This window comes from Crotalus tigris, unplaced genomic scaffold (assembly GCF_016545835.1).
Source record: "Crotalus tigris isolate CLP2741 ecotype Arizona unplaced genomic scaffold, ASM1654583v1 scf7180000018371.15429387391:27106975, whole genome shotgun sequence".
NCBI classification, from domain to species: domain Eukaryota; kingdom Metazoa; phylum Chordata; class Lepidosauria; order Squamata; family Viperidae; genus Crotalus; species Crotalus tigris.
In genome coordinates, this window is record NW_024096970.1 from 22,333,301 (window position 1) to 22,349,621 (window position 16,321).

The 16,321-nt window shown below is 37.7% G+C and overlaps 1 protein-coding gene across 1 annotated transcript; it reads left to right on the forward strand.

Moving 5' to 3' along the window:
- Positions 1-328: 328 nt before the first annotated feature.
- On the forward strand, positions 329-5,085 carry CLEC14A (C-type lectin domain containing 14A; the record flags this gene model as incomplete). The annotated part of the gene is made up of 1 exon (XM_039351794.1): positions 329-5,085. A coding segment is annotated over one exon (1,464 nt), but the record flags the coding sequence as incomplete, so codon positions are not given.
- Positions 5,086-16,321: the final 11,236 nt, after the last annotated feature.

Below are 16,321 nucleotides of genomic sequence, written 5' to 3' on the forward strand. Positions count from 1 at the left end.
ATATAACTAGCCAAACCACAACTGGAAGGATTATTGCCTTATGAGATGTGGGAGATCATCTAGCCTAATCTGACACAGGCAAAATATTTAAAGCTAAAGAAATTTGTTTAGGCAGCCGATTATCTTTTATTAGTATGGATGGATGAAATAAGTCTAAGCTCTAGTTAGCCAAAGAATACTGTACTTTACAATGCTGGTTTTTCTTTTCAATATTCTCTTTAATACAAGCACTTTTCCAGCCCCTTGCCAGGAGAATAAAAGACTCTCCAGGCTGGAAACAGGCACTTCAGTAAACCAAGGATGTGAAGCTTAGGCCTAACTCCTCACACATTTCCTTCCTGCAATTAGAAGGGAAGGCTCTGGGAGTCCAGATACGGTTGCGAAGTGTAAGGAAAAGGAGTTCCCTCCACATTGCAATCCTTCAATCCAGGCTGGCCGCCTAATTCCTGTTTCCGCTCCCATTGTGGAGCCGAGAGTCAAGATGCGAGGGCTGATCTTCGCCTCGCTCGCCCTCTTGCCGCCTTTCTTGGGCCTCTGGGCCTCTGCCGAGCTCCCTCAGAGGGGCCACACTTGGTGTCAGGCATCCGGGACCTGCTACAGCATCCACCTAGGCCGCATGAACTTTTACCAGGCTCAGAATGCTTGCGCTCAGCACGGGGGAGGTTTGAGCACGGCCAGCGGCCGCACCGAAGTCGGGGTCATCCTAGCTCTGCTGAAAGGACTTGCCAGCGAGACGGGCGGCTCTTTGTTTTGGCTGGGCCTGGTTAAGAAACCCCAGCAGTGCACCCTTCAAGATCTGCCGCTCAGGGGGTTCTCCTGGGTCTCCCCGGGGCTTCACGAGCCGGGGGCGAACGGGACCACCACGCCGCCCAATTGGCTCAGAGAACCGAGCAAGTCCTGTACTATGCAGAGATGCGCTGGGCTGCAAGTCAGCTTGGGCCAACCGCACCTGAAACCGTGGGGCCTGAAGGACCACGGATGCACCAAGGCGAGCCCTGGTTATATCTGTAAATACAGCTACGCGGGAACGTGCCCCACCCTCCACTCTGGAGCGCTGGGAATGGTCTACAGGCTGCCTTTTCAACTTCAAAGCCCGGCCGCGGAATTCAGCCCTCCCGGCACCGAGCTTACTATAGGGTGCCCCGGGCGAGAGGCGCGTTTCACTTGCCGCCTGTCGCTGAACGGCTCCCATTGGGAAGGCACCGAGCAGAACCTGTGCTCCTGTCCCAGCGGCTACTGGAGTCCGAGCAGCGGAGGCTGCGCGCTATTTTCGGACTGTTTTAGTGCCCAAGGCGCGTTCCGTTGTTTATGCGCTTGGAGATCCCGCTTGGCGGCAGACGAAGAGAGTTGCGTCGCGCCAGCCAGAGATGGCGCAACGACGGTGAAGCCCGCCGTTTCTACTCCGAGGGCTACGGGAACTTTCCCTCCGAATAGCACTACCGGGCTTGGTCAAAATATATCGTTTCTGGAATCATTTACTACTCCGATCGACAACAGAACCACCAAGCATTTGGCTTCTTCAAACGCCTCCAACTATATCTTCATCCTGATCACGGTGGTGGTGGTGATTCTTCTGATTATGGTCATGGCCTCGTTCCAGGTCTTCCAGGCATGCTTCAAGAACTGCTCTTCCAACAGTTCCCAGCCTACAAAAGATGGTGTTGTAGTTGTAGAAGGCGATCCAGAAGCCTCTGTCACCCGCACCAACTCTGAACATTCCCTGGGACCCAGCAAAGCAGAGTCCATAGCTTCTCAGGAAGACTTTAAACCAGCCGAATTGGGACAACTATAAGGAGGCTGGAAAGAACATTTGGAGAAGAAATCTGGTGGGGGATGAAAAGGAGATATTCTTTTGAATACAATAAATATTAGCAAATGTTTACAGGTTATATATGTAGAAATAAAAGTTACATTTTTTTGTTTGAAGGCAGTTATGTTTTTGTTTGACACTATTTGATGAATTAGAATGATTTCTTTTTTTGAGGTGCCCTTGACAACGTTGATCAGAAATCACTCCTCCCCACCATCTTATTCCCTAAAATAGAAGAGTTAGAAGGATAAGAAATGGCAGTTCATATTTCTTGCAGTGATCCAGCTAGATAATTGAAAAATGAAGTGCTGCAAGTGACTGTGCTGTGTGAGGGCCACCACTTACTTGATTGTAGAGTCTCTATCTCTCCTCCCCCTTCCGTTACTGCAGCTGAGACCAGGCTGTATGAATAGTGTTGTGTTGCCTGGGGGAAAATTCAGGGAGTCGCTGCTAATTATATCTACTCTTGTTGAATCTTGCAAAAATTGGGACTGGGTGCACAGGCTCTGCTGTCGCTGCCATATTGTCTATAGGGAGAAGAGAACAAGCTAGTAGAACTGAATATGGTTGTAAGAAATTACTCCTGTAGGTGATAATAGGAGGATAGGAGCAAAGGGTGGAATGGAACTATGGCTTCTGTACACTATTACTTTTATCATTTAACTTTCTTATTTTAAACCCTCAAATATAATTCTGATTTTTAAGGTATTAATGGCAAGACTTAATCAGAAACCAATTGAGTGTTGGAAGTGCCTTACATCTCATTCGAATGTGCTGGGTATCTATCTAACACAGTAATGATATAGCTGTTTTTTTGGAGATGTGTCCCATTGAATCAAAGAGAACGTATTCTAGATAGACATATAGGATGGCTCTCTTAAGTTCATCTTATTTTGAATGTTTTGTTTCCTTGAGTTCTTACTTGAGTGTCTTGGGTATTCTACTATACATGCATGTCCAGATCAATTTGTCTGGCTGAAAAAGGGATCTGAAAAAATGCAGTTCTGTGGCTTCATGGGCTCCTTTAAAGGAAGAAATGTTGACCAGTGCTTAATTTTTATGATATAAAGTTTTGTGTTCCAACTTGCTTAAATGGAAATTCTCCAAATAGACAGAGCAGTTTTCAAATATTTCTCATTACTAGCATACATTAGTTCAATGTTATGAAAAGCATTGCACATCACTGGTTTCAAATATGTCACTATTTAATAGATGGCTTAAATGATCATTTTAATTTCTTCCATCTCACTTTTCTAATGAATTGAACTTGATAATTCAACTATTTTCTAGATGTCTTGCTCCTTAGATGTGTCAGGTAATAACCAGGAAGAGATCCTTGGCATCTAACTCATTCCTTGGTTGAATTTTGAATTCTTTTTCCAAAATGGAGAAAGATATTTTCTTTTTTCCACTTCTTAGTAAATATTTTATCTGTGAATTGACTGTGATGCTGCATTCATCACTTGCTTTTCATTATATGAATATGATATAGTTCTGGATTTTATATAACTAACTTTTTTTAGTGATGAATTTAATGTGAGACACTTTAGAAAATTCAGGAAATTCAAGGAAAAGGTAGGATATACATTTATAAATTTATTACTATAACTGGAACACCAACAATTGAAGGAGATTTGGAGATTTGGTGCCTTACTCCTTCACTGTAAAATATCATGGAGAGGTCAGTTTGAAAATAAACCCAGTAAGGTCAGGAACAAAGAGACACTATTTAAAAGAAATGTTGAGCATCTTTTAGCAGTTTTATTTCAAATGGAGAAGTAGAAAGGTCAAACTCTCTTGTTCTGCTTTTATTAAGAACACCTAAAATTGAGCATTTCAACCAGATAACATTTTAAAGTCTGTGAACCAGTATTCAAAAACTTCATATACAGACCTATAATTGGAAGCAGCTAATTTTATTCAGAAAAGACTGGAGGTCCAGTGATCCAAATTGCCATGAATTGAGTATAAGACAACCTAATAATCAGATTATCATAGGATAGGATTATCATTATAAATCTGAAAGTGGATATCAGATATATTGTGGGCAGAAATATACCTGTAGGATATGAATGCTTTCATTTGGAATGTGCCAGAACACATGTTGTGAGGGTTAGAATAAATGTTCTTTGCTATTGAATAAACGGGCAGGCAGGTCCATGTAGGAATAGTTTAGCAGGGGCAGAGAAATTAAAGCCTATGGGAATACTAGATCTTATTTTTCTCCTCCGTATTTTTTTCCCCATTCTGCCTGCTTTTTCTTCTGGAGCTCCAGATACACTTTTGCGTCTTAAATATGGACCTAGAGTATTTTAGTTGATTTAGTAACTAAAACCTATCATTGCAGTCCAATTGATTTATGATTCAGATACATGGGGATTACTGAGAAAAGATACAAATGTTTCACATATAAAATGTTCATATATTTATCTTTAATATAAATTCCTGAAGGATATGTACTGATTATGCTAAGTTTTTAAGATCAGAAGGCCATGGAAAAAACAAAGATTTTCTACTGGGAAAATAAGTGTTTTGGTTTTCCACAGCAAATAAAATGCTTAGTGACTAAGATTGAACTATACTTGCAATTTTGACCCAGGAACAGTTTTGAATATTCTTAAACAATATACTGCTAACTGGAGAAAACTCAAAATACGGATGCATTTTGCTTATGGAATCATTGTGTCACTTATCCAGTGTGGTTTGTGAAGATTCCGTCTTGCCTGACAACTAGAAAATGTTGTTATTGTTTCATTATACAAAGAAAAAGAGAGCAATTATGAAAATAAAGACTATTATATGGAGAAATTAGTAAATTTGTTTTTGATAAAATGTCTTAGCGTGAGAAAGTTTACTGCATGTTTGTTGATTTAGAAAAACTATATGATAAAATGAATATAATGGAATTCAGAAATGGTTTGCATGAATAGGGAGTTAAAATTGTTGATGGATGCTGAATGTGACATATTGTATGATGGAAGTAAAACATGCACAATAATAAAGGCATCTTAATAATTCAACATTGAACAGAGCGTAAGACAAGGATGTCTTATTTCCCCTTGGTGGTTATAATTCCTTAATGTATAAGGAATACTTGTCATGATATTAGAGGTCTGTTGGCTAGGCATGTGAATAATTGTGTACTTTTGTGTCCAAACAATGTTGAATCTTGGCTGAAAACCTGAATGCTTTTGCAATGAATGTTAGATATATTGCCTGATATGTCAAGGACTATGGATCTGAAAATTAAGATAACAAAGCCCAAGATAATTGTATTTGACAGGGAAGATGGCGAGAATGATGGCAAGTTACACATAAATGTGAATTAGTATATTTCTATACAGTATGTACGAAAAATGGGGAGAAGCTGGAGAAATGTTAAGACATGCAAATGCTAGTAGAGATAGTGGATAAATACGTGTTTGGTACAAGGAAAAATGTTAAATAAAGGAATAGATAATGGCTGTGAATAAGAATGTGCTTCTCATTTTACTATATCAATGTTTCTCAACCTTGGTTACTCTAAGACAAGGGTCTTCAAACTTGGCCCTTTTATGACGTGTGGACTTCAACTCCTAGAATTCCTCAGCCAGCCACGCTGGTTGAGGAATTCTGGGAGTTGAAGTCCACAAGTCATAAAAGGACCAAGTTTGAAGACCCCTGCTCTAAGATCTAGGATTTCAATTCTAATATTCATAATATTCAGACCCATATGGTGCTTCCTTCAACTCCTAGAATACTCCAGCTGGCCTACAGTAATTCTTAAAGCTGCTGAGGTTGAAAAACACTGTTACATTGTATGAAAATTGGATCTGAATATGTTGGAAGAAGCATAAAAGAAAGTTGAATGTAGTTAAAATGGTTTACTTAAAACATCTATGGTTAAAGAACAGTGGAGGTAATGGATGAATGTGGATTGTACACAAAAGCAGGGCTTTTTTTTCTTATAGAATGCCCAGAATGGAGTTCTGGCACCTTTTTTGGATGGAACCTTGTAGGGTAGGCAAGGCAGGTTGTATGACATGTGTGAGTTCCGGCACCTTTTTTTTTTTTTTTTTTAGAAAGAAAGCACTGCACAAAACTATGAACATATGAAAGAAGTATGTGAAGATGGCTTGTTAGGTAGAGGAAAAGGAGGATGATCAAACTGCAAAGCAAATGAAGAGTGAGTAGTGGGCTAAAAGAAAAAAATAGATAATCACAGTTAGATGAAGTTGAAATTGAAGATGAGGTTCAACAAAAAGAACTAGAGAACAAAAGGCAATCTAAAGTGAATACATGTATATGGAAGCAAGAATGGTTTGGGAGATATAACATGGTGTTGGTATAAATCAGGTTTGGCTGTATTTTCTTAACATATGGCTTAATTTCTTATCATATGCCTTTATTTTATTTTATTTTATTATTTTATTTGTTCTTTTTTGTGCTTTTTATAATGTTTCTTACATTGAGAGGTAATAGAATGTTGAATATGTATGAACATACTAATTTTATGAAATCTACTTTATCCTATGCAAATTTGTGCCTTAAGCCTTTCTAATCCAATATATATTTACCTTGGTTGAACTGTATCTACACACACACACACACATACCTAATAAATTTAGAACTAAGCATTATAAAAACCAAGGGTTGTTACTGATACAGCTATCATTTTTCATTCATAATATTCAGACCCATGTGGTGCTTCCTTACTACTGGAAGGGCAGGTGAAAATCCTATGCATTCAGGAAAGGGATGTATCAGATATTAGAATTCGTGGAATGGAAGGAAATTCCTGGATTAGAGCTATAATTTTGTGCTTAATTTTATATAAAAGTGCGTAGATCTGCAGCATGAAACCCTAATCTAAACTAAAATGATTTTTCAGCAAAATTAGTAGAATTATTTCCAGTCCATATAATGACTAGAAAGTGAGAAAAAATATTGTTCAAATTTTTTTTTTAAAAAAAGCTGGTATCAAATAAGCAAAGGCTGCTTACTGCACAGATAAATTTATGCACTGTTTATATATTTACATTCACTGGAAGTTATTTGGATTCTCAGCCAACAATGTGCTATTATCAACATATAAAGTGCACACATGTCTTCTTCAAGCAACATACTCCTTACATAATTTAAATGCATTCCTAATACATTTGTCCATATACTTACTAAGCAAGCAATAACTGGACTCATAGATACTGTTTTCCATTGTCCATCATGGCTTCAAACAGTCAAAGTTTTCATATAACACTTTATAGTAAGATAGCAAAGTGTAGAATACAACCTTGTACCCATATAACATGCATAATTCCCTGCTTATGTAAGAACAACACTAGTAGGTTTTGGATATTTTAGCCAGTATGCCACAAACATAACCAAATCCCTGTAGGACTTTCTTTAACATAGAAACTTTATTTGGCTCTAAGAAAATGCATACAGGACCCCTCCAATGTGGGATTTCTACATCCTTTCTGGGGCACCCAAAAAGAAAAATATTCAGCAATATTATTAATTAATATTATTAATAATATTATTAATATTAAGCAACTTCACTACTAGCATTAGAGGAATTGCAATAGTACAGACACACAAGTAGCAAAGTTGCCCACCCTTTGTATAAATCCCTATGCAAGTTTAAATGGGGCAGAGCTTCCATCACAAAACTGCTCAAGATGTCTGGCAAGTTTTGCTCCCTCTCTGACAAAGGCTGCTGATAGACAGTACAAAAATAACTTTATATAACAATAAACTGTTAAACGCATTGAGGTGAATCTACCCTTGGACACTGCAATCTTCATGAATATGAGTCAGTTGCGAAGCATCTGAATTTTTATCACGTGACCAGGGGGATGCGACAATAGTCATAACTGTGAAAAATGACCATAAGTCACTTTTTTCAATGCTGTTGTAACTTTGAACGGTCTCTAAATGAATTGTTATAAGTCGAAGACTACCTGTAATAAGGGGCTGCCTTGAAGACATCTGGAAGCTGCAGTTAGTCCAGAATGCAGTAGGACATGTACTTTTGGATGTCCCACTGTTCATCTGAGTATCTCCACTGCTGTATGACCTGCATTGACTTCCAGTTACTTTCCGGGTGCAGTCCAAGGTACAGGTTATCATCTTTAAAGTCCTACATGGCATGGGACCAGGTTGCTTGCAGGACTGCCTTTCCCTGGGGGTATCTGCCCATCCTGCTAGGTTAGCTAGAATGAAAGTACTTCAGGTCCCCTCTCTTAAATTTGCCACCTGATGGATCTTAGAGCCTTCTTGGTGGCTGCCCCAGTCCTTCTGAACAGCCTCTCACTGGAGATCAAGGGGATCCGTCCCTGTTTTGGCTTCTGGAGGGCTGTGAAGACCTGGTTCTTCTCCTAACCATTGGGCTAGAAGGTGGGAGAAGGTGATAGATGATAGCTAGATGGTAGAAAGATACTGTGTTTCCCCCAAAATAAGACCCAGTCCTATATTTTTTGCTTCCAAAAGAAGCACCAGCATGATGCATATGTGGTGTCCTGCCACAAGTGGCAGCATCAGCATGATGTGCCATGTGGCCTGCCGCGAGCGGTGGTACCTGCACAATGTACCACATGGCATCTCACTGCAAGTGACCATAAGTGGCCACAAAAGAAGCCAGGCAGCGGCGCAACATATGTCAGGCCGTGGGAGATCTGGCTGCGGTTGTCCTAAGGTAAGCTCCATCCCCACCCCCACCCTAGCTTGATTTTTACACTTGCGCCTCACCCCACCTCATACAACCAGACGATGGGATGGGGTGGGTGGGGTCTTAACTAGGGCTTATTTTGAGGGCAGGTCTTATATCAAGTGCACATGTGAAAATCAAGCTAGGGCTTATTTTCAGGATAGGTCTTATTTGGGGGAAAACAATAGATAGATAGATAGATAGATAGATAGATAGATAGATAGATAGATAGATAGATAGGATGTAGAAAGTCCCCATCCCTGTCAAAATGCCAGGTTTTTGAGATGTAAACAAAACAGACCAAGATAAGTCACTTCAGAATTTCTTCCACCTTTAATATAGCATATAAGCGGTATAATTTAATTAAGCTGAATGACCCCGTTGGTAACTAAACTTTCACTCATTCTGTTTCCCTCTTCAGCTCTTTCATGGACCCTCAAATTCTGTTCTAAGAAGTTGGAAGAGCCTTTGGAATAGATCTGGATACATAGCACAGTAGAAACAGCTTGCATATGGATTCTGCTCTTAATTTTTTTCCTGAAAAAACCCCAACAGATTACCAAACAAATGAGCGTAACTGTATGAAACTAATCTTTTATCTATTCAGTCATCTCTTTCAGATTTATATTAAAATGTAGAGGAAGTAAAGAATTCTATGAACTTAGGCAAGTTTTTAAAAGATTTTTACATTTTGATTATATTTAGAATTATATTAAGTACATAAGTCTTTATATTTTCTTCCTTTCATATAGTAGGGATACTTTCAAACTATTGCTAATTTATGTAAGATGATTAAATATGCAGAACGTTGGAGAATATTCATAGCTGAATGATAAAAATGCTTTGAATATGTTACCAGTTATATAAGTATAAAGAAAGGAAGAAAATATGTGAAGTTGTTTATTAGTGAATTTCCTTCATCAAATATTGGCATAACAAATCAAAGGTTGCACTCGGTATTTTATTTCTGATAAATAAATATGACCTGTATTTCTTATAATGCTTACAATCTCAAGAAATATAATATACTTTAGCTAGCTAATAATACAGGAGTTTGGTTCTGAACAATACTTTGGCTCTTACAGCAATTCCCTGTTTGAGAATATGCAAAATAAACTTATCAAGGTGACAAGAAGAATGTGTTTGACCATACTATTCAGCTGCAGAGTTATTCCCAAGTCTGCATGCCACTTTATTATATAAGTTACTCACAAACCTTGCCAAGTTTATGTTGCTCAATCTCCCATTGAGTTTTAATTGGCTTCATGATTAAAATAGAGACACCTTTTTATTTCCCTAAAGCACATTGCAATTCATAAATATATATATTTGGAAAACCAAACTAGGCAACACAGAAATGTACAAAATGACTTGACATGAATGGTATATTAACTGTCACTATGAATATTTTATCTATGAAATGGATGTGGTAAAATCTCACGAAGCTTGACTCTGTTGGAAATGAATGCTGAAATTGGGTAATGTTTTTCTTCTCTGGAGGATACAAATCAATGACTACTTGGTATTTCAGTTTTTCTCTTATAGGAACGATTTATTCTTAATGTGTCATTATCACTCAAACCTTCAAAAATATTGAACTTTTTCTTCTGATAAAATACATATAAGGAATTCATGGATGCATGAACTTTTCATGCTGACATTATGCAAGAATTATACCAATGTAATACCTCACATTGAGTTACATACTTCGATGTCATTAGCAGAAAATTGAAGGCAGCATTCGGACTTCAGTCCAGGGAACAGGGGAATATTGAGTGTCACAAAGAGCCAATCCAGCTGCAATTTTCTTTATGTAGTCCTTATTCCCTGCTGGACTAATTTGCTGAGCCACACTTCTTCCTCTCTGGCTGGTTTCCTTTGCTCTCTATTGCTGCCAGCTTCAGGACCTTGGATAGCTCAGGGCCTTGGTCAGGGCCATATCCAGGATCTGGATATGCTGACTTGGCATGCAACTGAGGAGCCCTCCCTTCAGCTAACTTCTGTGAAGTGGGCTCAGTTGCATGCTTGTCAAACTGTTCAGCTTTTGAACCCAAGAACTTAGAGTTATCTCTAACACTGACCTATTTATACAAATATTTTTCCCCAGCATTGAAAAGAGAAAAGTTGTGGTCTCAATCAGTCAATGGTATGCAAAATTGATTTTGTTAGCAATGTATGAATGGATCATTAGCATTGATAAACTATAGTGAAATATAGCTACCAGTAATTGATGTATATAATTCTATATGTACATGTATTGATTAATACATAACCTGGATTTCCCCCCCTTAATTTTCTTTTTTCTTTTCCCCATGTTTTTCTTACCTTTATAATTTTGACCATTGTTTATTTTTCTTTCTCTTTGTACATTCTTTTTACACTCAGTAAAAAGCCATTAAAACTCTTTTTTTCATACAGATTTTTGTTTGAAAAAATAACAAGATTTATAATAGAATATATGGGTTAGCCCCCCCCCCTTCATCCTGGACATCTGCATGGGGAATCAAAATTGGCTAGAGGGCAAGCATGACATTGTAATGCATTGCACATGTGCCTGCATGCAAAAATCAACATATTAATGCTCCTTACAATGATTGTTGTGGTAGAATTAGTTCATTTTATATAGTGTATCATTCTCTCCTATAATTAATAATGCTTTGTTTTTAACTGTCTCACACATCTGGAAAAATGCTGCAACATTGTTCCATAGATGAATTTCCATCTCAAATCCCAACTGATCTAACTCTGGTGTTTTGGCAGATAGTGCCAATATAGCACTTAGTGGTATTGTGCTATTGTATAACAGCTGTTAAGCAATAGCCAGACAATCATTTTGTTGGCACAGCACATTTTATTTAAGATTTGTAACTAATGTAACCTTTAACATTTCTCATTAAAACCTACTTGCTTTTATGATGTCAACAATTATTGTACTGAATGAAGTGAGTCGGCATTAAGGTTTTTATGAAAACATGCACATGGTAACAAAAACCTGGCTATTCTTTCATTGTTAATGCCTTAATTTTTTTATCTGTGTAAAATATAAGGTAATGTAGTCTTCATGCTTTTGTAAGCAATACTGCATCCATTAAATGTTGAATGTGCAATATGTTCACATTAGAACTATGGTTCAAGCTTCAGAACTGCTTCTCTCAATGGACTTTACAATGGGCAGACGAGACTACAAGATATTGTTTTATTCTTTGCTAAATGGACTTTCAAGACATTGTTGGTTTTTTTACAAAATATATAAAAGAAAATAGAATGAAAACCAACTCTGGAGACATTACTTTGCAAAGAACATGTTACACTGCCTATTCCCAAGAAAAAATATTTTGCGATATTTAGCACATATTTCAATTGCCCTTATGTCTTCCTTCTGTATAATTTTTCAAAAGGAGTCCACAATCCTAATAAGTGTTTCCAATTTTACTGCCATAATACCCACCTATATTGTTTTATCTTTAGAGATATTAGTTTTTCACTGTAGAGCTAGGAATTCAATAATAGCTTTCACCTGCCCATACCTGATGAGTCATGATCTGCCATCTTTTAATTCAATATTGACAGTTCAATCTTTATATTCCTTCTTGTTCAGATGCATCTTGCACATTTTGGATAAAATGTTGGTTTTAATCCACAAGGAAGTTCAAAACACCCACTTGTCAACATGTCTTTGCATGATGACAAAAGAACAAGCAAATCCTTGTTTATTTGTCTCAACAAATGTCAGGGCTATGTGCAATCATATGCTTTTTCAATGTCCTTTAAAGATCAAAACCAGTCAGGCAATTGCAGAGGAACAATAAAAAATGGATTGCAAATAAGTGTTAAAGACATCTATTTATTAAGCTAACACTGAGTTACAGCATTGCTGGAGGAAGGTCACAACGTAAGAGTACTGGATAGATACTCTCTTAAGGAAATAAGTGATCTAAAGTTGAAATGCTGTTCTAATGTAAAACAATATTATAAACTGGTACAGTAGTGTTTCTGCCCTAAACAATTTGATGCTTTTCATTTCAGTGTCAGGTTAGAATTTACATGGAAAGGGAGCCCTGAAAAAAGGCAAGGTGCAATTAGTAAACGAATTAAAATACATGTCAAGTTAATACTCCAAAATACAGGCTAAAAGCATGATTCAAAATCTTGTATTTTGGAAACTTTTATAATAAATAGTTAATGATCAATCTTTTGACATTTGTGAGGCTGCTATCCTGTACATCCTTTATGGGAAATAGGTCCTGTGACAACCAGTGAGAGTTACTTCTGAGTAGACACACATAAGATTGAATTGTAAAATAAACATAACATTTTTCCTTTAATTCCACAGAGTATGAATAATTCTTTTCAGAGGTCTTTTTTCCAGCTTTTTTTAATGTACTTTTTCAGATAGCTCTGTCAAGCAGTGCAACAAAGTTTGTCCAAATAGTGTTCAGCCTATTTGAAGAGACTAAACTGCATTTAAGCATATTTTTGTCTTCTAGTTTTAGTTCTTAATTCCCTCCCCCCCTTTTTTTCTGATTAATCTGGAAGCACAATTCAGACACAAAGAATCAAATTTCACTGAGAGAAATGCAGCGTTTGGCTATGAATAAGTACTTTTGAACAACGTACATATTGTTGAAAAGTACAAATATATGTGATTTAATTACAGTACAATACTGTTGCAAGTTTTAATATCTAATTTACAGCAGTATTATACATATTTTTCTCACAGGTTTAATAGGACATTCTGCTTGATAAAATGAGTTCAAGTTTTGTAGTATTAAGAACATTATTAATCCAAGCCGAATGAATTGAGGATTTTTTTTCTATTTGCATTGCATTCAAAAGTACCATATTAAGTACTGACATTAATTAATTAATTAACTAACTAAATTGCAAGAAACTGAACTATTGTTAAAGTTCAAGAAATTGTCAAAACCTCTGCAAGTTATCAGAATAAAATTGATAAGAATTTATCACGGAAATTGGATTGTAAATAAGATAACAAATAAAGTTGAGTAATTATAAAGTTTTGTTTTCTCAACTCATCCTGCTTTAAACTTGAAAAGTTTACTAACACCATCATACAACAGGGTGTTACACTTTTGTATGATGGTGAAAATACACTCTTATTTTTAAAAGGCATTCGGGGATCGTGATTGTAATTTGAATAGGTTTATTCCAAAATGATCTGTACTTTATGAATGCATATTTTCAAGCAAATATGAACCTATTTTATGACAGTTCTTATCTCAGTTCCTTTTAATGGTCCTTCTGCTAATTAAATTAAATGGAAAAGATTTGGAATATTAGGATTTCCATTTCAGATCTGCTTTTTATTTGGGCATTAAAATGTTTTTTTAATCAAACTACTTGTGATAAATCTAAAGCAAAGGATAGTAAGAGTTGTATTTTAGCCATCATTATTCTTTATAAAAAAAACACTTTTCCAAAACATATACAATAACAATATAGGACAGGAGGCAAAATACAAGAACAAAAGGAATTCCTTCCCAAACTACAAACATTCTCTGACCGAAAAAAGTGCTTTAAACAGATATAAGTATCATGAATCTGTATACTCCCAAATCTATTTTTAAAGACTGTTTTATAGAGAATTCTCTCCACAACATAGAAACTACATAGAATTAGAAATATAAAAAGGAAAATTATTTATTTTACATTTGAAAACTGGCTCCCAAGAAATGTAACACACAGCAAAATATTTAAACAAGCGTCTTATAAATTCAACTAATGCAAAATGAAGAATACATTTCATCTGGGTAGAAGTGGGGAAAAGAGGGTGGTCTGGATCTTCCCCAAGTCCCACTCCAGCACCTCGTTTTTAGTTATTTCTTTTGTAGGAGCTCTTCCTGACTGCTTTATAGAGAAAATATTTGGTCAGATGAGGCCATTTGTGCTATCATCATTTAGCCGTTTTGTTGTTCTTTGAACTCTTTTTTTAGTCTCCTACAGTTATGTGAAATATGCATCCTAATTCTAAAGGGACAGAATATGACTCAAATCAAATTGAATCTTTGTTACAGCCAAATAATAAATAAAAACTATAACAAAGAACATGACTCAAAACAAACCAGGCCTAGAACTCCACTCTCAGTGCTATATACTATGATTATAATAGGAAGCACTAGAGGTCTCCCATAGGATTTATGCTTTCTAGAAGAGAACAAAGGTTACAGACATCCCGGTTACTGAATTTGAAGTCCAGTTAAAAGAGCACAACATATTAAATCAATGCTTTGCATCTCCTGTGACTTTTCCTTGGTTGATTTTTAAACTTGGAGATAAGCGCTGGTCTAAATGATGTTGGGCCAGATCTAGCAAGACAAATTACTAATCATCATCTGAGGTGGATTGATTCAACTGGCGTAAAAGTTGTGTAAGTAAGTAAACAAATAATCTTGAATTTTGCTACATTGTTTTTTTTTTCCATTTTGAATTGCTTTTGAACAGTTAGAAGGGTAGTTTTGACTGAATTTTTTAAGCAATTTAATCATTACTCCTCTAAAGCCAGATATATATTTTCTGAGGTAACCATTGGTGAGTACTTTTGTGGCTGAAGTAATCTTGATGTCTCAAAAAAAGGCTTTAAAAAAAAAAAAACCCCTCCTCAGCCTCCCATTCACAAACTACTCTTTTCTCCTTACTGTCCCTTACTTCTCTTTGCTGGTGGTTCATGACAAATGCCAGCCCAGAATTGCAATCTTGCTGTTCTCTGCTCCCCTTAATTCAAAATGCTTCCCAAACCAAACACCGCTGGCAGGTCAGGAGGCAGATCTTGATAGTTGCTGGGAAAGAGTGGGAGCCTGGGGCTTTCTATCTTATCAACAGCCAGCTGCTGCTTTGAGATAACAACACTGTGTTTGCTTTCTACTGGACTGGTTTCCTTTCCCTTTCCAGATGGATCGCCATTTCCCCCAGGCTTGCTCAGAGCCAGCGAACAAAAGAAATTGGTCCCACAGCAGGGACCCAGAGGGAAAAAAGATAGATCGTTCGTTTCTATTATGCTGATGGAATAGTTAGCTTTCTCCTGGGACTGCCAAGCGGATCTAATATTTTGCACTGCCTCAGGATCATTTGCTTCCTGCTGGGGAAGTTCTTGGAAAGGGTGAAAAGGATTTTTGCCAACCTTCTGGCAAATCTGGAATGATTTTTCTTTTCCAAAGATGAGCTGTGGGATGGTTTAGAAACAAGGATCATTGTAAAGCTAAGCGTGTATGTTTTAAATACTGCTGGTTGGCTCAGGCGAGCCACTGAGTACACCAGGTGAGCTTATCAAGACTGAGTCCAGTCCCAACTTGTGAAACAACACACTACACACCCCTACCATCAGAAATACCCATAGCTCTAGAGGGATGGGTTTTGAGCCCACCCCTCAGCATCTCTTTAGGCTGCTGCAACACATGAAGGCAACCTAGGTCCTGATTTGGTTTGGTTTCTTTTCTGAAGCCAGGAGCAAAACCTTCCAGCAGTGCTCAGCAATCTTTCACTTGGATATCGAGGGGGATCCAGTAGTCCTCAACTTGATGCAGGCGCTCTCGCCGATAAAGAGCACACTCGCGGGCCGCGGACCTCAAAGAAAGCACTAGACAAGAGAGACTCGAGGCTCCGGGGCGTAGGTAAGCGGAAAAGGCTGGAGAACCGGCCAGGCCGCCCAGGAACTCATCCCTTGCCAGAGAAGGAAGAAGGAGCGTCCAGCTTAGAAGCCGAGAGCCGCGCGTCCTTCGGGCCGTTCTCGCCGCTTTTCCCTGTCCCCCCCCCCCTCCCAGGCTTTTTCTTGGCTCGATCTCCCCCGCCCGCCCCCCCTTCCACTCCGT